The sequence below is a fragment of the Fusarium mangiferae genome (assembly GCF_900044065.1).
Source record: "Fusarium mangiferae strain MRC7560 genome assembly, contig: FMAN_scaffold007, whole genome shotgun sequence".
NCBI lineage: Eukaryota > Fungi > Ascomycota > Sordariomycetes > Hypocreales > Nectriaceae > Fusarium > Fusarium mangiferae.
In genome coordinates this window covers 641133-662387 of record NW_024573927.1, presented here as the reverse complement: position 1 = coordinate 662387, position 21255 = coordinate 641133, and the positions used below count along the sequence as shown (strand labels likewise).

At 47.2% G+C, this 21255-nt stretch overlaps 8 protein-coding genes across 8 annotated transcripts; 4 read left to right on the top strand and 4 right to left on the bottom strand.

Annotated features, from left to right (window-relative positions):
- Positions 1 to 5531: 5531 nt before the first annotated feature.
- FMAN_13338 (uncharacterized protein) lies at positions 5532 to 7082 on the top strand (the record flags this gene model as incomplete). Its single annotated transcript, XM_041832795.1, has 3 exons — positions 5532 to 5804; positions 5852 to 6260; positions 6313 to 7082. The coding sequence occupies 3 exons, from the start codon at positions 5532 to 5534 to the stop codon at positions 7080 to 7082; spliced, it is 1452 nt and encodes a 483-aa protein (XP_041683223.1).
- A 393-nt stretch (positions 7083 to 7475) lies between these two features.
- On the top strand, positions 7476 to 8920 carry FMAN_13337 (uncharacterized protein; the record flags this gene model as incomplete). Its single annotated transcript, XM_041832794.1, has 4 exons — positions 7476 to 7704; positions 7751 to 8567; positions 8622 to 8802; positions 8855 to 8920. The coding sequence occupies 4 exons, from the start codon at positions 7476 to 7478 to the stop codon at positions 8918 to 8920; spliced, it is 1293 nt and encodes a 430-aa protein (XP_041683222.1).
- Positions 8921 to 10083: 1163 nt separating this feature from the next.
- FMAN_13336 (uncharacterized protein) lies at positions 10084 to 11214 on the bottom strand (the record flags this gene model as incomplete). The annotated part of the gene is made up of 5 exons (XM_041832793.1): positions 10084 to 10264; positions 10313 to 10429; positions 10482 to 10790; positions 10839 to 10908; positions 10956 to 11214. 5 exons carry the CDS (start codon positions 11212 to 11214, stop codon positions 10084 to 10086), a joined length of 936 nt encoding a protein of 311 aa, XP_041683221.1.
- A 718-nt stretch (positions 11215 to 11932) lies between these two features.
- On the bottom strand, positions 11933 to 12487 carry FMAN_13335 (uncharacterized protein; the record flags this gene model as incomplete). The annotated part of the gene is made up of 3 exons (XM_041832792.1): positions 11933 to 12181; positions 12231 to 12371; positions 12419 to 12487. The coding sequence occupies 3 exons, from the start codon at positions 12485 to 12487 to the stop codon at positions 11933 to 11935; spliced, it is 459 nt and encodes a 152-aa protein (XP_041683220.1).
- Positions 12488 to 13506: 1019 nt separating this feature from the next.
- FMAN_13334 (uncharacterized protein) lies at positions 13507 to 14226 on the top strand (the record flags this gene model as incomplete). The annotated part of the gene is made up of 1 exon (XM_041832791.1): positions 13507 to 14226. One exon carries the CDS (start codon positions 13507 to 13509, stop codon positions 14224 to 14226), a length of 720 nt encoding a protein of 239 aa, XP_041683219.1.
- A 3781-nt stretch (positions 14227 to 18007) lies between these two features.
- On the top strand, positions 18008 to 18719 carry FMAN_16135 (uncharacterized protein; the record flags this gene model as incomplete). The annotated part of the gene is made up of 3 exons (XM_041832790.1): positions 18008 to 18139; positions 18187 to 18568; positions 18622 to 18719. The coding sequence occupies 3 exons, from the start codon at positions 18008 to 18010 to the stop codon at positions 18717 to 18719; spliced, it is 612 nt and encodes a 203-aa protein (XP_041683218.1).
- Positions 18720 to 19066: 347 nt separating this feature from the next.
- On the bottom strand, positions 19067 to 19606 carry FMAN_13333 (uncharacterized protein; the record flags this gene model as incomplete). The annotated part of the gene is made up of 1 exon (XM_041832789.1): positions 19067 to 19606. The coding sequence occupies one exon, from the start codon at positions 19604 to 19606 to the stop codon at positions 19067 to 19069; it is 540 nt and encodes a 179-aa protein (XP_041683217.1).
- A 1092-nt stretch (positions 19607 to 20698) lies between these two features.
- On the bottom strand, positions 20699 to 21052 carry FMAN_13332 (uncharacterized protein; the record flags this gene model as incomplete). The annotated part of the gene is made up of 1 exon (XM_041832788.1): positions 20699 to 21052. One exon carries the CDS (start codon positions 21050 to 21052, stop codon positions 20699 to 20701), a length of 354 nt encoding a protein of 117 aa, XP_041683216.1.
- Between the last annotated feature and the right edge of the window lie 203 nt (positions 21053 to 21255).

Sequence of the window (21255 nt, the reverse complement as noted above, 5' to 3'; positions counted from 1 at the left end):
GCTTGAGCAGTCCTCTTACTAAGAATGGTAAAGAGGGGTTTTGATGTCGTTTGTGTAACAGTCGACAGCTGGCTCAAATCATCTGGGCTGCAGAGTCAATCTACGCAAGGGCAGCAACGCATCTTTATCTAAAACCACATCGTCGGTGATACCATCGCATTACACGATGAGCGAATGTAACATCCCTTGGTTCTGGAACCTCGATATCGGATACCACGGCGATAAGGAGCAGAGACGTCGGCCGCGTCTCACAGAGTTCCCAGTTTCTCGAGGTCCTTTTGCAAGATCAATTCCCTTCTTGGACATTTGCCTCTGGGGGAAATGGACCCTCGTGGTCCCGTTGCAACATACCGAAACCCTGTTCTCCTGCTCCTTTCGTACTAGCCACGTCCCAATTCTGTAACCCTCCCGCGCGCATATCGTGGAGGCGTTAGCGTTGAACTGTCGCCTCAAGTCCCCGAGGCTAGAAACGTCTTGGCCTTTGCCTCATCAAGCAATCCCTCCATGTTGCGCTATCGATTGTACCCTCGGAAGAGCCGCACTTGAAGCCCGCCTCTCCCGATGCCACCAGGAACTTGTGTTAGCGACTGCAAAAGTTGGTGGTATTGCCTCAAGGTCATTGGCTATAGAGTGGCTAATGTTGGATCAATGTTGATTGCGACATTCTGATTAGCAGGGGTGCTTTACAAAGGGTCTCAGACTGCTATAATCAAAGCGCGGTTATTGGTTTGAGCCTCGGAAGAGCTCATGTTACAGGGACTTTTTTATGGTGTTGGTCTAAACCCTTGTCGCTTTAGACGGAATGGGACGTAGTTATTGTACACTAGAAATCCAGAATTCTGGAACACGCCATGTCAGCACCCAATTGATAAGGTTTAAATGATGATGTAACATGTCTACAGCATATTAATTGATGTCTGAGAGCGTTGTCTGAGACCCAAAAATTCATCTTGCGCGGTAAGTGGGAATGATATCGATGGACCGAGTATGCACTGTATTCTCGCAGAATGACACCAACATGCCTTTCGACATCCCACATTCCGGTGCTACATGGCCAGTGCAGCCGGTTCAGTGGGATATGGGGGATCCTTGGGGCCCAGTCGCTTGACTTTTGGGGGCCAGTGACCTTTTGCAACGCACGTCAGATACAATCGTACCTCTAGTATTTGGAACCTTTGATCATCAAGGGGTCAAGGCCGAGACAGTAGCAGAAGCGCCGACAGTAGATTCAAGCTTAAGTTGACTTAGGGTTAAGCGGCAGGATTAGGTCGCTTGTTCTCCATCTCCTTGATTCATTTATCGGCAGATTCGCCCTCTTATCTGGGTCGTTTTCTGCCGTGATAACCGGAAACTAGTCACGTGGCCTGGGTTTGCAATTAAATCGGGAGGGTCTTGAGGAACTTTTGCTCGGTGCGATTTATTCGTCAACAACCTTTAAAAAGGCGTCATCTAAGCTATCTTTTGAGGGCTCAAGATGCAAAGGTCCATTACGATGAGTTGGAACTTCAATTCAATTGCAATTACTGTCATTTTAACACTTCAGAGTCTCAAAATTCTCTTCGTCTTCTCCCATATCAAGACGGTCGACATATAAATAGCTTCGGCGGGACTCATCTGCTCTAGTCCGAATTCGAAATATCCCGATATCTTGATACAGTCTAGCACCAGCCCGGTTCAGACGCCAAGAATACTGCCAAGCCGGCACTGATCGGTCTCTTGGAGCTCCCCATTGATACGTGCGGCCGCTATCTGAACTTGAGGCATGACCCCCCAGTACCTCGCCGCTTTCCACGATGCCATGGCCAGGTCGAGACTGAACCTCAGTTTTGAATACCTCGAGTTGACAACTTTTGCCTTCCTCTTCCCCAATAGTCTTCATACCAGCGCTCTGTAACATTTGACTTGCCTAACAGAGCAAATCACCCCCTGTGCTATAGGAAATGTAATGCTTCTAAATTTCGCTCGTATGAATTTATCCGGCAATTATCGAGGAGTTCATGCATTCTTGTACCTTGTATTTCAGGCAAGATGTATCAGCTACGCTATACAATGTCAAGAAACATTCAACTGCCAGGTTACTCTGCATCAAACCTATCAATGTGACATCGCTTGGCAAATATGCTTAAATCGATTTGATCTTCTGTTCTGGAGTAGCAATCTTGATCCTTCCGATCCATGCGTCCATGCTAGAGCCTGGCTCGAAGGATTGCGACAAAGGTTCCTGATCTATATCGTGGTACTTCCATGGGATGCCATCAGAAGTAGATACGTAGGATACAGAAGTGCTTTACAGCTCCAACCAAGGTGCATAAGCTCTTCCCATGGTGGCGGGTCGAGATCTGACAGACAGGGAATCAGACATCTCCAGCAGTTCCTTGCAACGTACCATTCGAGCATGACCTCCAATGCCAACTCAACACCTGATAATGCTTGTGCATGGGCTCCGGGAACAGTAAGACACCGGACCTTAACATAAGATATCAAAATAAACTGAGCAAAACGGATCCTAACTTTCTACCAAATTTAGACTTAACTTATGCTAACTTTCCTAAGTCGTTTTATCAGTTAGTGTCGAGGTCCTGAGTTTTCTTTCCTCCCCTAGATGGGGGAAGTGTACATGCAGTCTTCCAACCGGGGATCTCGAGTCGATAGCAGAGTGTAGCCTATAGCCCATTTCTTTTCCATGCCCAACAAGGAAGGTCGGCCATGTCTTATCACTTCAATGGCTGTTGGTTATTCCCGCGGCTATAACGGCTTCTTATGTGGCAAAGTCAATCAACATTCTTGTATTGTGGTGCTATTGCGCTTGATATAACACTCATCACGCCATGGAATTCGTTTCTCCGTTGGTCTCACTCTCGTCTGTCTCGCCACCGAGAATGACTAGGCCAACCGACCTTTTCTGTCGATGATCGGAGCGAAAGACTAGAGACATCGTGTCAAAGCCCATTGATGATATCAAAAGCATTGATCAACATATTGCTAGACACTTATCCCATAAAATATCCCCCAGATTAGAATACCCATTAAAACAAGACTTGAATCTTGTTTTGAAAGCAAATGACAATGATACGTTGCAAGATATATGCAACCGAGTGATTACAATTCGTTAAGAAAGTCCATCCCCACGGGTGGCGACACTAGGAGGTTCAAAGCGGCCGTATATGAACTTTTGTGAACAGGTTCTAGTGATCGGTGTCGAAGTAATTTCTCCAGGGCCAGTCAGATATTTTAACACGAGTTAAAAGATCCTTTCCTTGCTCTCATACATATTGCTGGGTACCTTACTTTGCTCCAGCTCTCGGCTAAGTCGCTGTTTGCACCATGTAATGAATAAGGATATCAGACCTGGCACCATCCAAGGCGGATTACATAACTCAAGAACTCAGCTACGACCCGATTGCAGCTGAGCTTAAGTGCGTCATACTAGATACGGTGTTAAGCAGACAGTAGCACAACGGTGCCTTGGGAAGATCTGAGCATTGCTCGTAAAGATGAAAGCTGTGAATCTAGGATGCCAAAGTGTATGAATGTTCTAGGTCAACTGATATTCCGTTATGAGTCAACATTTGGCAAGTCTGCAGGAAGGTATTTTGGGGGGGGTTCTTTTCTACATAAACTTCTTGTCCCTCTACTGTCTATTACTAAGTTCTCTGTGTTGATTCAACAATCTCGCTATTCTATGGTCTGTCACAGTACCTAACTCGCAGGGACATTAATAGACTTGGCATAAAGTAAGATTAGATCATGGATAATTATACAAATCCCGAGCTGCTTGTTTGAGTTAGAAACTTTTCTCGTGGCCATGAGGTTTTGACTACTACTTCCATGTGACTTGGCTTCTGATGCTGGTTATCTTTGGTCTCATACAAGATGATAGACGATCCCCAAAGAATTAATGCAACACTCGTTTGAAATGAAGTAAGTCACTTTGAGGAATTTGAACTTGTTTTTAATTTTCATACTCAGGTGGTGGCGTACTGTTGTAAAAGTCTTCTCTCGACGAATGAAGCTTTTACCGGAACCTCTGCCTAGCACTTCCTCTATTTGTTGCTTTAAACCTCTTGCAATGAAAATCGGGAGCTGCTTATGTTCAAAATCTGCTTATTTTGAGCATACTCAAACCTCATCAATTAGTCTCACAGTGGATCAAGACTTCGATTCAAGAATTCGACCGCATCAGGGGATTATCATGTTGTGTTCTCAAGGACAAAACATTAACCTGCCATAGCTGCATCTTGCGTCCCATTCTAATAAATTATGCTAATTCAACAAATGAATAATCCAACAAATAGAGATAAGCTACCAGAGGGCTTTCCATCAATTCTATAGCATTATTATAATCTTGTGTAGTATTCGTTGTGGCTAAGATGCAAGCCAGGTGTTATAGGTTAGGTGACTTGGCTAATAATTGTGACCAAGCCAAAATCATATATGAGATAAAAGAAACACTGCCAACTATTTTCATGCTTCTAAGAGACTGGATCTCTGATAGAGTATAACTTTTATGCATGGATGAGACCTATAGTAAAGCAAAGAGAGCCGTGGTGAACACAACGAGCCCTTACGGCGACATCAAGAAGGGCAAAAATGGCATTCGTTTTCTAGAGTACACACCGATAGAGTTCAGATAAGCGATTTTCGCAGCTGACTATTAATAACAACAGCATAGCCACTCATCCTTTCCTTAGCAACCTAGTGTTTACTATTTACCTAGGTATTCAACTTGAAGCAACAACTGCCGAAACTAAGCCACCTTAAGATAACGGATCTTTGCGTCCGCAGCGAATCAGGGCAAATTCATCTGGTCGGGTTTAGCCTCAAGAGGGAACAACCTTCAATGATTAGCCCTAATTTTCAGGGGTGAAGGATCCAGATGTTGCACCAATGACAGACGCTTACGGGGCATTTAAGCTTAGTGCTCACGCTGCTCAGCGGCTCGGTGCTTAGTCTATAGCGGGCCGTTGAGCCATCGTCTTGGCCGCGCGACAATGCAATTGAGACTGGTGCTGGTGGAAAGAAAAGCGGCAGTTGGACTTGGGGAAAGGTTGTATTTCCTGTTCAAATCAGGATATCCTCTCCGGAGCTTAACAAACCGAAAATAACATGTTGAGGTCGCAGTCCACTTCCCGCGTACTGCTAGGCACAGCCCTGTAAGGTCACTGAAGAGTAAGCACTAGCCCCTCAGAATGACAAAGCAGCCAACCACGAGCTCGCATCGAGTTCCCATGCGAAACGATCGCTGCCAATTCTGGCTTTATCACCTTTTCTCACGCACCAAAGTCCCTCCAAATCTCCGCTCTCGCTGCAACGCGATGCTGGGTAAAAAGTCCAATGGATGCCCATGTGAATCTGGGCCGCTGCTGCTTTGGCCTTGGCCCTCTCGGATACCATTCTCTTTCTGTCAGAGTCACTTTCGCTTCTCGTCTTACGGATGGACGTGCTGGTGTTTGCTAGCTGACGAGGCTGGAGCCTGTGCCTCTTTTCTTTCCATCTCAACGCCATTCACTTGATATCGGACCATAGTCGACATGTCTCGCTCGGCGATTGCAGTTGCGTGCCTTTTGGCAAGGCCGGTAGTGGGCTTGGCAGGATGGTGGACTTGGTCGCCCTACACTCTGACACCACATTTCGCATACCAAGACCCGGGATCTGGTGATATTCTGCACAGCTCGTGCAATAGCAACGGATCGGCTTCGTTTTCGACGAAAAATCCCAATAAGTTTCCACTCAAAGAGCAACCCAAGGCCGCGACACCGCTCGCTATCTCTGGCTGGTGGGATGACGATCTCAATACGCCAATCGTGAGCATCTTCCAGCTCTCGCTGACGGAGCTTCGCTAATATTTCAGGCCTCCGTATTTTACCAGAATGCCGACGACGGGATTGTGAACGCATACTTGATATGCGACAACACAACAGGCAATTACAAGCTCGACACCGATGGCGAAGAGGTCGTTTCCGATTCGGCTGGGCTGCCCTCGGTGAACGAAAAGACTGGATTGGCGGTTGCAGAGCTTGGAGACTCGGGCGGCTCCCGAGTCTACTACCACGACGAAGATGGACGAATCAACCTTCTCGCATACGATGACGATACCGATTGGCGATACGATGGTCCGGTGTCGCTGAAGAAGCCGGGCGGTATGACGATAGCGGCTGTACAAACAAAAGGTACCAACGTTTCGGTGGTGTATCCCTACGATAGCAAGGACATTGTTGTTGCTCGCTACAATAACGATAACAAGAGCAAATGGCGGCTAGGTAAGGACAGACAGTTCCGCAAGGCCAACGGTGTAACTGACAGGCGCCCCAGAATCCTTCCCAACACCGTTCGATAGCCCAGCCCCGACAAATGCGACCGAGCCTTCCGATATACGACTCGATACATCGACAGCGGCATCGCTCACCCTCCCCTCCTACGACAACACCGCCGTCGATCTAGGTATTGCGAACCAAGCTGGCAAGGGATTGACGGTGTTTTACATCGGCAAAGACTCCCAATTACACGCGATAACACATAAGAATGGCGCCTGGGCAGAGGAGGACAGCCCCGGAAAGAAGAAATGGCCCGAAGCAGACGACGCTTCTGCGCGCTTGGCTGTTGTATCACCGCTGGACTCGGACGAGATCTGGGTATACTACATGAGCGGCGATAAGATTAAAGAACTACACAAATCTGACGGTGGAACTTGGGATAATGCGCAGACACCATCATCAAACAACGCTACGAACAGCGACTCCGATTCCGAAGGCGGTGACGAAGCAACGAGCACAGGCGATAGTTCTGGCGCCAAAGAGACAGAGAGCGCTGCAGCTGATGCAGACACAGGAGGAATGACGGCTGGAGCCAAGGCCGGTGTTGGTGTTGGAGTCAGCGTGGGCGTGCTAGCAATCGCTGCTGGTGCGTTCTTCTTCCTGCGCAGAAAACGCCAGGCACCAGTTGACAGCGAGCGTAAAGGCTCGGCTGAGTTGGCTAGTTATCATCCTGTTGAGCTGCCGACCGAGGTGCATGAGCCGCAGGAGTTGTCGGGGATACAGAACCAGCAGTATGAGCTGCTCGGCGACACGAGGAGAGCGACGTAGAGTAGTACCTAGTCCAGTCCGCAGTATCATGCCTTGTTTAAGCCTATAACAAGGCCACTTCCCCTCCATGGACCTTATCCCCGCATCGATTATCTTGTCAGCTGCCACTCCTCAGATCCAGAACCAAGAAACGTGCTTAAGCCTGAATAAAATCCACCAATGTCTCGTCTCCATTATGTCACTAACCCATGAACCCACTCACATTCCAAGGTTTTCCAAGATAACCTTAACATCCCGCTCCACTTTTCAAGGCACAATTGCTCCGGGATGGATGCACTTGATCATTGACGTAATGTTCCAGGAACGCGATCAAACAAACTCGAGAGCACGCGACATGTCAACCTTCAACTCTACAGGCACAGCATCACCCGCTGTAGAGAAGAGTCAGTCGACATGTCTAGCAGTGTTGTCAGCACCTTTGTCGGCGCCATTCAGGCGTCGGCGTCTGTTCTCTTGACCATCTTTTATGGTGTTGTCGCGGGCCAGACAAAGCTTCTTAGTGTTGAGACGGGACGGCAGATCTCAAAGATCTGCATCAAGATGTTTCTTCCTGCGCTTCTGGTTGTCAATCTGGGTTCACAGATCGAAGCCTCCAATGCACTTCAATACATTCTCATTCTCGGTAAGCCACCAAGCTCTCCCGAGTCCACAAGTCTAATGTTTCGTAGGATGGGCACTGGTCTACAACCTCGTCTCAATCGGAATCGGTTACGCCCTTACCAAGGTCCTCAGTCTCCCAAAATGGTTCACGCCCGCAATCACCTTCAACAATACCACGTCTTATCCTCTCCTCTTGATCCAATCCCTCGGTTCAGCTGGTGTTCTCTCTGCCCTAGCAAAGTCCGACGATGATACCAGCGACGCAATCATTGATCGAGCCAAGTCCTTCTTCCTAGTCTGTTCCGTCATCTCCAACATGCTCACCTTTGGTCTCGGTGGAACGCTTCTTGGAGTCAGTGACGAAGATCCCGTCGACGCTATGGACGCCGACCTCAGGGACCGAGCGGGACATAATGACACGCCAGATGAGAGTGGCTCGGACGAAGAGAATGGAGAGTCTAACGAACAAACGTCACTCCTTCCGGGACCTCTTCCACGATACGCGAAGAAGGCATCTCGCGGTACTGCGCAAGCTCAACACGCTGTCTGGGACAAGCTACATCCTCGCATTCAGCACGCGCTGGCTCTCACGACTCAGTTCATCAGTCCTCCATCTGTCGGCGCCACCATTGGTGTCATTCTAGCTTTTACGCCTCCCCTCAAGAAGGCTTTCTTTGCTGACAGCGAGGATGGTGGTATCTTCAACGCCTGGTTGACAGTTAGTCTCAAGAACATTGGAGAACTCTTCGTCACCCTGCAGGTCATTGTCGTTGGAATCAAGCTCGCTCACAGTCTTCGACGTATGCGCCAGGGACATGACTCTGGTAGCATCCATTGGCTTCCCTTGTCTATTGTTGTACTGATCCGCTTCTTTATTTGGCCAGTGTAAGATGGCTCCCAACACCATGCACGATTTTCACTACTGACACTGGCAATTAGTCTCAGCATTTTGTTCATCCGAATGCTCGTCACCCAGACCGACGTGCTAGGCCAAGACCGTGTCCTTTGGTTCACCATGATGCTCATGCCCGCTGGTCCACCAGCCATGAAGCTTGTGGCCATGGCCGAGGTCGACGACGCAGACGAGGATGACAAGATGTCCATCGCTCGAGTTCTGATGGTAAGACACTTGTCGATCAGACTTCCATAAATCCTACTGACATGTTTTGCAGACTTGCTATGCTATTTCTCCCTTGTTGTCTCTCGCAGTGGTCGCAAGTCTTAAAGCCTGTACTTGATCGGTCACACCATGTCCGCGGCATGCTGAGGAACAGGAACAGCTGTCACCAAATCACTCGAATTCTCGCCCGAGTTGAAGCTGTGGCGTCGTTGATGATCCCTAGAGCTCCGATCTTGTACCATGCAGTGGGAGCCTGGCATTCTTGCGTGGAAAACCCATCCACTTCTGCCTTATGGCCCGCTCCCAAGACATAGAAGCATCAATAGAAGGTGTCTTTCTCGTTTCTTGACCATAATGGATTTACGACTGCGTTGTGCAGGATGATATGACAGCATCAGATCATGAAAAACTAAGAATACAATAAAGTCATTCTCCATCAGATCCCATGGCAGTTTCCCTTTCCATATCGCCTTGTCATGTCCGTCTGCCCATCAGCTCTTCAGAACAGCCCACGTTAAGAGTAAAACTGCCGTAGCCACGTTCCCGACAACCTTACTCATGTTGCTTCCCATCATCCAAAGTAATACCGCGATCCCAGCCTTATACAAGCTCATCAACCCCAGGAGCGTCGTAACTCCGTCGCCGTTTCCGTTCACCTGGTGTACCAACAAGAGAATGCCAACTGAGACCTCCCAAATGCCCAGCATGTAAATAGGTGCCGAGCTTGGGTCATTCTTCGAAGTGGCCGTATGATTCAGTCCATTGAGTGCATATTCTGCTTGCGGGTTCGTGAAGGCCATTATGCTTCTAGCGATGGACGCGAGGCCTAGGGCGTAGATTGCGAGTTGGGAGAAACCCATCGTGTCACATACTAAGTTACGCCTATAGTAATTCCAGTGATATAGTTGCAGAAGTGGCGTGGTAGTTGAGAGGCTCTGTGACGATGGAAATGTGTGAGAAGGAGGATCTTGGTTGAGATTGGCTGACGTGAGATATCTTGTCCAAAGACCCACGCAAGGCAAGGCAACCAAACTTGGAACCCCTTATCTGAATAGTGGAAATGACTTGGGCAAGCTTATTAGACCCTTGAGCCAGGTCGTTCTGACGCCCCGATTCCACCTCAGAAGTTTCCATGCTTCCTGAGGCCACGCAAGATGGACATAAGACACAATAAGACAATTCATGGATTTAGGCCACCATTTGGATTGTATACGTTCATTCAAATATCCAACGTCTATTATAACAGTACCCGAGACCAGTTTTACAGAGAATCATTCCCATTTAAGTGACAGTGTAGCCTCCATCAACTCGGAGATCCGATCCAGTCATGTACGAAGAAGCATCAGACAAGAGGAAGGTCACAGGTCCCATCAAGTCTTGCGGCTGGCCCATTCGTCCCTGGGGAATGAGAGACGTCCATGTCTTTTCAAGATCCGGATTGTCGTTCAAGATCTTCTGCGTTCTGCGGCCTGTTAGTCAAAGCTCAATGGTGGGTCTAAGGATAACTCACAAAGCAGTCAGCATGTAACCGGGAGAGATACAGTTGACACGAATGCCAGCATGAGCCCACTCAACTGCCAAAGAAGCAGCGAGATGACGAACCGCTGCCTTGGCAGCGTTGTACGGACTAATCAGCACCATCAGCAACTACTTCTCTCGGTTCCTTGAGGGTGACTTACGCCTGCGGTTGAGGAACGTTGACGATGGCCCCAGACATGCTGCCTATAACAACAATGCTTCCAGGGGCCTCACGTTCCATAAGATGTTTGGCAACAGCAACGGCGAAGAGATAAGTTCCGTCGACATTGACACCCCATAGCTTGCGCATACGTTCAATGGGATAGTGGATCGCATCAAAATTCTCAGTGAAGCCGGCTGATGTAACTAGGCCATCGATCTTGTGATGGATGCTGAGAATCTCGGCGATGCATTTATTTACTGAGTCTTGATCTGCAACATCTGCGTAGTGAGCTGTAACTCGTGGGATTCTGTGGGTTCTTTAGAAGATGTGTCGAAGGAGGAATTGATAGACTGACTTCTGGCTGTTGGGATTCTCCCTCTTGAAGGCATCAGTCAACTGCCCAACCTGAGACTGCGCTTCATCCTCTGAAGCCTGTCAGTACCTCATAGGATCATGCGGAACATTTACATACTGTTCAGGTCAACAATCGCCAAATCAGCACCCGAGTAAACAATTCCCTGCCCCATAACCAACCCCAACCCTCTAGCACCGCCCGTGATAACAATCGTCTTTCCTTCAAGCGACAACGACGCCAACGTAGGTCTGGAGAACTGTCCTCCCTGGCCGATCAACGGCTTACTAGCAGGAAGTTCATGATGTTCAGGGTACTCGACGCGAACAGCAGCGTCGGTACGAGAGTAGGATCGCTTTGGTGGAACCCCAGGAGGCATATTGAAGATGTAAGCAAGTCAATCGATAATAGATAGATATGACTACAGAGGGACCCAAATGAGGGGATAGAGGTTCAGTTTTATTCACCCCTCAACATCTGGTGATCCTTTCCGAATCCCGATCACGGCACCAAGAAAACATGACATTCTTCTGCTGATCCAAGACATCGATATTGGTGAGCTGCGAGGGGGACGCGTTATGTAGGTCTCAGCTGATTGGCAAAGATTTCCTGTTTGAGTAGCGGTCAAATCTATCACTTCTCTTGAAAGAAAAGAATGCATATGGATAGCTTTAGAGTAATATTTCATCCCCCGCGTCACGGTTGACCGATCCGGGTATGCCGAGTGTTGATACGGGTGTCCACGTGAACCCCCACGTTTCCGGGTCCCGTTACCCTGGATCAGATCATGTTGGGTTGTCTGACAACGAGATCTACGGCCATTGTTGGTTGATTTCGGCTGGGAAACAATGGTCATCTGCTTTCTAGAGTTTTATTTGTGGAGATGGTGTTCTTCTAAGTTTGGAATGAGGCGAAACGGAAATGCAGCCTTGACAGCCGGTCGGATGAAACGTGAGCAAGCTAGGGAGGCACACCAACACCTGGGAAGTTTCGATTTCAGAAGTAGACTAGACACGTACATAATTTGAGGCTCAAGTTCGCCGTGAGCAAAACAATAAGTCATAGGTAATCCCAGACATTCTGGGTGTATTCACGTGTCACAGTGCCGCTACCCTCTCAGCCTCCCTCTTCACCTCTGCACTGAACCCTTCAAAGTTCCTCCTTGCACTTCTTCCTATAATCCAACCGGGCTTCCAAAGAAAAACAATGAGTCCATGCCAGTTCTCCCTTTGCGTAAACGTCGTCCCCCCAGGCGTCTTTGTGCTCGCTCTCCAGCTAAACTCATGACGACCTGTGACAAGAGGCCATAACCCCCCCTCCCACTCAAATACATCAGGGTCGTTTCTCTGAGAATGGTTAGGCATATGATATGGGGATCTAGATGGAATTACTGACGATAAGAGTGGCCGTGAGCTTGGCGTCTTTGACATCGACCTTCATCTTTTCCATCGGCATCAAGTCATCGATCTTTTTGGATGAGACTACTGGTTCGATGGACCAGCTGCTCCATTCTGGGAAGCGAGGAAAGTCTTTGAACTATCCGCTATTAGATACAGGCCAAATAGTCATGGGAGATGCCTTACGAGTGATTTGACGACCTCAACTGGGGCATCGATCTCGACTTCGACAACCAAGGATGCTTTTTGGCCCATGATCACGGTGATTTGAACAGGATGATCCTGCGAGTATCATTCGTCTATTATAATCTCACGACACGTGCAGGTATTTCCATATAGTATCTGTCATATATGTGTCTCTGGCAACGGACTTGTCGGACTTTGCCATGGAGCTGAGTGTCAGCGATGGTAAGATATCGGATATCGGGAAAGCTGACAGGAATGAGTGAGCAATTTCTCAAAATGGTAGCCCCCAATGCCTGCGGTAGCGCGAATGAATCGGCCATGGTGCATGTGTATCACAAGTTTACAACGTTCTCCCTGTCTCGTGACCGAATGTGAGGATTCGGCCATGAGATTTGACATGCATGACGCGCGAATTGGTAACGGGAAGGTTTATTATCGCAAAGCTCTTTGCATAAGAAACGAGCATGAGATATTGATAATTTCTGCTTGGGCTGTCGAGATGGACTATGTCTCTTGTCATGTGCTGTGCAATCTTCAATATGGTGGACAAGGAATCACAGCAGTTGAACCAGCTGCGACTCCGGAATCTGCGGAAGTAGATCGAAGTACCGACCGCAACTTGCGGCTTTGAAGGCAACGCACGCCTCACGGCAGCTCCAGCGAACAATATACATATGGTGCAAAGTAATTGATGTAGCGGGCAGCTTTTGTGTGGCCTCTCACTGTGTTCACTTTTGATCGAGCTCATGAATTGCAAGCTCAAGCTCAATCGGGATGCGGGGTCGGCGGCCGATGGCGGCGCGGGGAGATTCAAGATAGAATAACCACCGCCGCTTCAAGGTGTGCGCGCTGTGGAATGGAATGAGACGTAACAATTCACATGAAACCACCAATGAATCATCTCAATTGAGTTTACTGTGTCGCTACAGTGATCCACGTGGCTACCGACATGCCGAGTGAAGCAGAGAGGGGGAGGAACCTTATCCACCAAAGTCTTACAAGGAAGCTTGTAAGCTCAATGCTACTAACATCTTCACATCGCCAACGTCTCACCGACATCAACCTCTACCCAATCTACAACAGTCACAATGGCACCCACGGAACTCACCCCAGAGCTATCTCAGCTCTTCCAAAACATCGAAACCCGCTTCAAAGACACCCAGCTAGGCAACCAGCGCTGGTATCTCCTCGTCATCGCCTGCCTCTCCGCCAGTCCCGACCCCGAAGCAGCAGCAGCTCTCTACCAATACCTCACTCGTCAAGAAGCCTACCAGACCAGTGAATCACGCCAGGCTCTCATACGACGCCTCCGCGAAGCCCTCGTCAAGACCATCATCCTCGTCGGCGTGTGCAAACCCATCGAAGCAATCCTGTCAATCATGCAGGTCGAAAAGCCTGAGGACCGCGACTTTAGCCAAACGCGCGACGGATGGCAAGCTGACCAAGCAAACCACGACCGCGGAATCGATTGGTTCAAGAAAGTGTACACTCGAAACGCAGGCGATACGATGGGGTTGTTTGACGCGCACAAGGATTTCTCATGGGTCTCGGCGGAGATCACGTATGGGCTGTTTCTATCGGATCGGCAGGTTTTGGACGACACGGACACGCAGCTTGTGGTGCTGCCGGCGATCATGAGCCAGAATCTCCCGCTGGAGACGCATTGGCATATTCGGGGGACGCGACGAATCGGGGTGTCGAAGGAGGATGTTCAGATCATCTGGGACAGTGTCAAGGAAGTGTCAAAGCTCTTTGGGGCCGAATTGCACAAAGTGCCGACGGTGGATGAGGTTGAGCCTGATGTGTAGGTCTGAACAAACAGCGAAAGCATGCTATAGATCAATACAGGCAACGTAAAATAGATCAATCACGGACCAATATAATACATTACATTGCGCAAGAGACGAAGCCGAGCATGTCTGTAGTGGCATTGACCTTGGCGCGATCGATCGGTTGAGGAAGTATCGCGACAACACCACAGGACAGCCGCGCTCTCATTGCGGACAAACCTTGAGGGCGCTCGACGAGGGTTGATAGGCCAACTTGGGCGGCAACCACCCATGACGGCGACACCAACAGCTTGGCCCGCGGCGGATCTACTAGAGACAGGAGAGTCTTAATAGACCAAGACCAACATGGAGTTTATAGACAATAGCGGGCTATAATGATGCGGCTCGTCTCGGGAGGAAGAGGTACGTGATGGGATAGAGTTTGGAAGACCGAGAGCTAGAAGCGCTGGCGTCGGGAGGGTCGAGAGCGGGACAGGAGAGCTGAATATCGCGAAGTGGGAGAGTACTACATAGTACAAGCCTAACATCATGGCATTCACTGTTGTCTGTCTGGTGGGCGAAGAGACCCACCCGTAAGCATGCTGAAGAAATGGTAGCCCAAGGCAAAGAGCATCCGAAGTCGCTCACTATCGCCGCATGCAAAGGTGAGCAAGGTGGCATTGATGACGGAGCAAGAGGCGAGTGGCAGTCAGAGCAAAGGCCGGTGCCAGCTCAACGTTGGGGCCTTGCAGTGCACTCGAAATCATCTGCACTAACAATTGTTGTGCAACGCCAAGCCGCAGACCTTGCTGTCTTTTCGACAAGGGTATTCACCTTGCAAAAAGGTACATTCAAGCTTGTCGCTCTCAATGTACCTTTCTCCTATGCCTCTCCAGCCATCGAATTTCGGTTGCTCACATCGCGAGATAGCAAACGCGTTTGTGGGGCTTTAGCGTGTATCGTGCGCAACACACGCGAGGAGACGCGTTAAGTATAGGCAATGAGTCGGGGAACGAGGTGGGGCCGGGAAGACGTGTCTCGTGTTCTGCGTGTTCGCCTGTCGTGGCTGGCTCATTTTTGAGGTGAGACTGCTCAGAACAGGGGAAGACAGAGATGACGACGGTGGCTGGGAGCAGTTATCAATTCTCCATTTTGTGCAGAATAAGCTTCTGCCATTTTATTGACTTATGCAAGCGTTAGAATCTGGGCAAAATGTTGAACTGCCCCCCCCCCTCAGGTGCTCATCAAAGTCAGTCACGATACTCCGTATGGGGAGCACTGTTGCTATCGACCACGATCTTTGTCGCCTGAGTCGAATATGACTCAAATATAATCGTGCGAGGTTTTGTATCTGCACTTTTTTCTTCCCATGTTGTCGAAGATATGCCGGTCACCAGTAAATGATATACAACCCTTCAAGACGTCTCCTATCGTTACTGCACGGTGACAGTTAAATCTTCTCCGTGCAACACACTATCAGGCTTGAATACAACGGGGCAAGGGGCATTTCAGGCGCCCAGATTGATGGTTTCACACTCATCTCGCTCTATTGGTTCCCATCCAGCCGTAATAGAAACGGGGATATTCATCCAGTATCTCCGGATGTTGGCGGAACTGGGCCTCAGGGGGCAAGAAACAGCAAACCTTAGTGTAGGGTATTAAAATAAACTTAGTAAAAGTTATCCTATGCTTAGGCTATATCACTTAAGTCTTTTTATCATTTAGGATTAAGGTTCTATAATTTCTTTCCTCCCCTAGCTAGGGTCTTAGCTACCTATAAGACGTACTCTATTTTTAAATAGGGCTTAGGCAAGGGTTATAGGGCATAATAGGCTGCTAATACAGTTAGTAACCTGTTAGCTATTAAAGACCTATAACTTAATATTATCCTATTAAAAATAGCCCTTTTTTTAATAATTAGCCTATTATAGCTAATATATTAATATTATAATATAAATTTTTAGTAGTTAATAGATTATTAACTATATTAATAGCCTACTATACCTTATAGCTAGCTTATTAATTAAATTATAAATTAAATTAATAGGGTTAATAGGCTAATAGCCTATTTAATAGCCTTTATACCTATATAGACCTTTTAATTAAGGTATAATATACCTTTTAATATATATTAAAATAATAAATTCTCTTTTATAATAATAATTAAATTATTTAATTAATAATTTAATAGTTTAATAATTAATTAAATTAATACTTTAATTAAGGCTATAGATTTAATTATAGCTTTAAATTTTTTTTTTTTTTTTAAAAAAAAGAGGCTTTTATAATACCTCTTTTTTACCCTTTTTAATATTTACTATAATTACCTTTAATATCTCTATAAGCCACTTTAGGCTATTTTAACTAGCTATTAAGGTTAAGCTATTAATAGTTAATTAATTAAAATAGTTATTACCTTAAATAGTTTAATTAGTATTATTAAGCCTATTAATTAAATTAAAATAAAGAGAATATTAATTAAAATAAAAGTAAAATATCTAATAAATAATTATAGCCTATTTAGGTTAATAGCTTATTTAGAAATAATAACTATTATAATTAATTATTTTTTAGTAATCTATTAAGGCCTTAACAGCCTGGCTAAAAACCTAGCCAAGGACCTATTCAGAAGGGGGGGTAGCGTGCAAAGGTACAGAAGCTAAGACGGACGCGGGACGGCACAAAGTGGAGACCGGCCTCTCTCCAGATGCTCCGTACCGTTTGGTCTCCACTGTCAACACCAACAACTTCACCTCCAAACGTTTGGTGATGGTGACCAATGTCAATAACCGCGGTCTAAACTTTATTTAACAGACAGTAGAATGAGTGAGTCACATACCGAAATATCGGTGAGACTCTTGGTCTTACTTGTCTGTTTCGTGGAGACTGAGATCTGATGGAAAGAAGCGCTAGAACATGACAACTCCGATGCTAGATGGCAGTGCGAATACGCTAGAGCTCAATAAACAGGAAACATATCACATTTAACCTAGTATGTGAGAAAACACCCCCTGTTACCCATCTACGACAATAGCTATGGTGGCGCATACGCTTGCCAACACTGTCGCTGAAGAGGTCATAGCGAAACGGTATGTTGGAATACGTAGATGAGAGGACTTCTAGAACATTCGACATCGAATGGGAGAGTATATAAATGCTCATGCTGAGATCTATTGTCTCGTGGTGCTGTTCGTTAGTGCGGGCATGGCAGTCATCGTGAAGGGATGGAATTGCCTTTAAGGTAGAATGAAATGAAATCACCAACAATCACAACTTTACTCGTCTGAGTGCAGTGACAGCCAAGTCGAGAACCTGGACTGTTAAAAAGTATCGTCGTACTGACAGCCCCATGATATCGCAGCGCAAGTAATCATCCATCTTCACAATATCGGCAAAGGGTCCAGCAGGTTGGAACTGCCCCATGACGCAGCAGCCCTACCTCACACCCACCTCATCTCTACAGCAGCACAGGCATGGGACAAGGATTGTCCTTGCCAGTCGGTGAGGGCAGTAGCACATCGCCAACGTTGATTCCCGTCATATTTCCAACGCCACCCGTATTCCACCCGTATTGTGGATACCCACCAAACGTTTATTTTCCGATACATCACTAGACCAAACAGACAAATTGACAACTAGACACGTGATTCTCAGAATGATAGAAAGGCTCCGTGAAGGTCAAAAGGACAGCTGATTCCATAGATGGTTCCATTGGAGTTCTTCTTTTCAACTACTATCAATAGCATCCATCACAGCCGCGCTTGAGCAACTTTACCCTTCATTCATATCATATCACCTAACACCTTTACCCTCTCAAATTATGTCTGAGAACAACAACATTCGACCATACCTAATGCCTGCCTTCCAAGAGACCCCCTCATCCCAGCGTGTTGTGCAGCGTCGACCACTCCCTTCCTCAGCGCCTAAGCGCACTGTAGCGCAGATGGATGAAGTGAGACATATACCGTGACAAACATTCAACAAAGCTGACTGATGTAGGATATAAACCAGGAGAGCCCCAGCACCCCACCCAAGAGAGGTGCCCGCAAACTTCCGCGTGGAAGGAAAGATGCTCAAAAGTCCAGGGTGAGGCGCAATAAGGATGTGAAAAACCCATCGCCAAGCCCTGACCCGTCGCCCACCACCCCAGCTGAATGCTCTGTGGCAACGCATTACACAGCTATCCCGGGACACGGGTCTATTTTCTATGCGGAGGATCGCCCTCCGCTTTTCGTACCCAGCACAATGATGCACATGCACCAGGCCCCAGTTGCGCATGCCTGCGCTTGCCATCAGCTGCAGGCAGCGAGCATTGCGCAAATGCATGGCATGCATATGCCATCTATCGGAGTGCCCGCACACGGACACGTTGGAGGGCTCGGTAAGTTGATCATCCATGGCTTCATGTTCCGACACTAACATCGTCACTTACAGGGTGGAATGAGAATGCCTGGGGCTATGTGCCAGGGCTTGACTTGGGAGATCTCTCTCAGATGCATGGGAACTTAAACTTCAATCACAATGGTAGATGATATCTGGCATTTCTATGGCAGTTTGGCGGCTTGGAATGTGGATGGGTACAAGTTGGCAGATGATGATAGGGAAAGATCATAAATGGTGTAAAAGCGACATTGGTTTCTTTTTTTTTTGCATTTAGTAGACATATTTTCTTTATCTTCTTAGACTACATGGTACTTTGGGTAATAGATTTCGGATGACTTGCACTGAGACTCTCCATCACCCACCAATCACTAAACTCGTGACTGTACAAAGGATAAGGTCCTTCTGAAGTATGTTAGTATCATTTATTTTACTCGTTACAGAGTGCTGAACCCCCAAAACTCCTGTAATTCCCTTCATGTTCAAGAACCATGCCCATCTAGATTGCCATCTCCTGCATCTGTTCCTCAATCCTACCTGTGCCACCCTCTTTATCGGTTCTGGCCAAATTCTCATCAACAAGAACACCACAATACATGCCGAAGATATCCTTAGGTCCTCTATAAGGATCAATCTTGTTGATGGCAAACTGAATACCATACAGCTGTTTCTCCAAACCCGCTGTCACCTCCCCCAATGGCTGCAACATATTCCGCTCGTTCTCGTGGCCAGAGTAGAACCGGTGCTCCATGTCAAACAAAAAGTATTTCACATTTCTCAGGTCACCGAGGAGCTCATCGATCTCGTTCTGTGATGGATATCTGTGGGCAGGCGGCCTAGCGGTTCCAAGAATAACGATTGTAAGGTCAGGGTAGCAATTCAGGATGCGCGATTGAGCTTGGTGGACTTTCTGTACCTTGCCTAGAGTGTCAATTGCTGCGTCCCTGAATGTCCCTTTGTTGATCCTGCAAAGTAATTCCACAAATGTACTGTACGAGACGCCGATACGTGGCATGACTGCTGGGGCGTTGGAAGCCATGCCAGTGAAAAGTTTGAGATTACCGGGTAATGTCTGAGACTTGAGACGGCGGAAGTGGGCCTTACCGGTGTAGCATTCAGGTGCAGTTGTTGAGGAAAGTAGGGTTTTATATCGTTGAAAACCACTTTCTGTTCTTTTCATATTTCCTGGTAACAGAGCTGAACATTGCATAATACAGAACATAACTAGGGCTTGGACAAACTAGGAGCTCATTGTTCGATGCAAGCCATGGCGTTCTTCATCCTCTCCTCTTACCGAAACCAGACGCTTGCCTAAGACAGAGATTGAACAATAGCCTCCTTTGTATATTCGGCGGAACTCCCTTACAAAGAGCTTCTTTCTGTTTGCGGTGTGTATTGTAAGTTTTTGGACCGCAGAACAGTTGGTAAAGCTTCCAACAAATATGCACAAGCCTGAACGCACTAGAAGAATCATTTCCTAAATATGAACACGCCTCTTTCGCAAACACATTTATCGACAAGCTCCATGTCCTCAAGGCCTAGAACTCAAAACAGCGGTGGAGCTCGTTCATAGCATTTTCGGAGGCCTGTCAGGAAATGGAACATTATCACATCTGCTATCTCATGCGAACAGTCTGCAGCTATACCGCTTTTTTGGGTTCGAAGGTTTCCTAAAGATACCGCGTTTTCTGACCCAACCATGAAGTTGGAACAATTTGTAGTCGAGTGTCTTGAATCATTCCAGGGCAATAATAAGACAACTAATATAATCAAGTCACAGTACCTTACATCAGCCGCACTCACAGGCTTACTTTTAATATTCTACCATGTAAGAAATAAAACAAGGTTAGCACATTCGGTCAAAGAGTGATGACAAGCACAGGTTAAGTTTCTAATAAATTGATCTTGCAGTCTTAGTTACCCCCAGTGACGCCGAAGTCTTACCTCAAGAGACTCCTAAATACCAATTAGCTCGACCTGCTCATACATCTATCAGTATAACTCCTGATATATTCACTGCATTCTAGCCTTTCCCGAATACCACATTGCATCTCACAACAAATAGACCCAAGTCACCTTTAGTTCATTGGCTCTCCGATTTGTTCTCTATGCCATGATGTGAAGTTGCTTCCTACTGATCAATCCGGTGTACCAATGGGTTGTCGCGAACATCACCGTGAATGCTCTTACAACGGCGATCGGGGTCAATTAACCAGATGGCAAATTGCATGTTGTCCACTTCAAACATGACTTCGCTAGCCTGCGTAACCACAGCCGCCAGCGTGAGCTCTTGATCCGGGCCATCCACCTGTTCTTTCATCCCAGCAATGTGACTTTTGAGTCTCTTGAGATAGGAAAGCAGTTGGTCGACTTCTTCCTGAGAGGGCATCGGTGGAGCAGCTTCTCGCACAGCTTCTATCTTTTCAAACACCAAGTCGATGAGTGTTATGGCCTGGCACGACATGTTCTTGAAAGTATTAGCCATGGTATTAGATGCGATTGAAGAATTCTGACTGGTCTCTTGAGTTATTGTGTATGTTGCTGAAGATTGCAATATGTTGCGAGTGAGAATTGAAGTGAAAGTGGATATTCAGTCTTGGATCGAAGAGCCACAGCAGCTTTATTTATAATTCTTCTGCTGCTATTGCATGGGATAGTGAGATCATAAGATCAATTTCAGATGCTCTT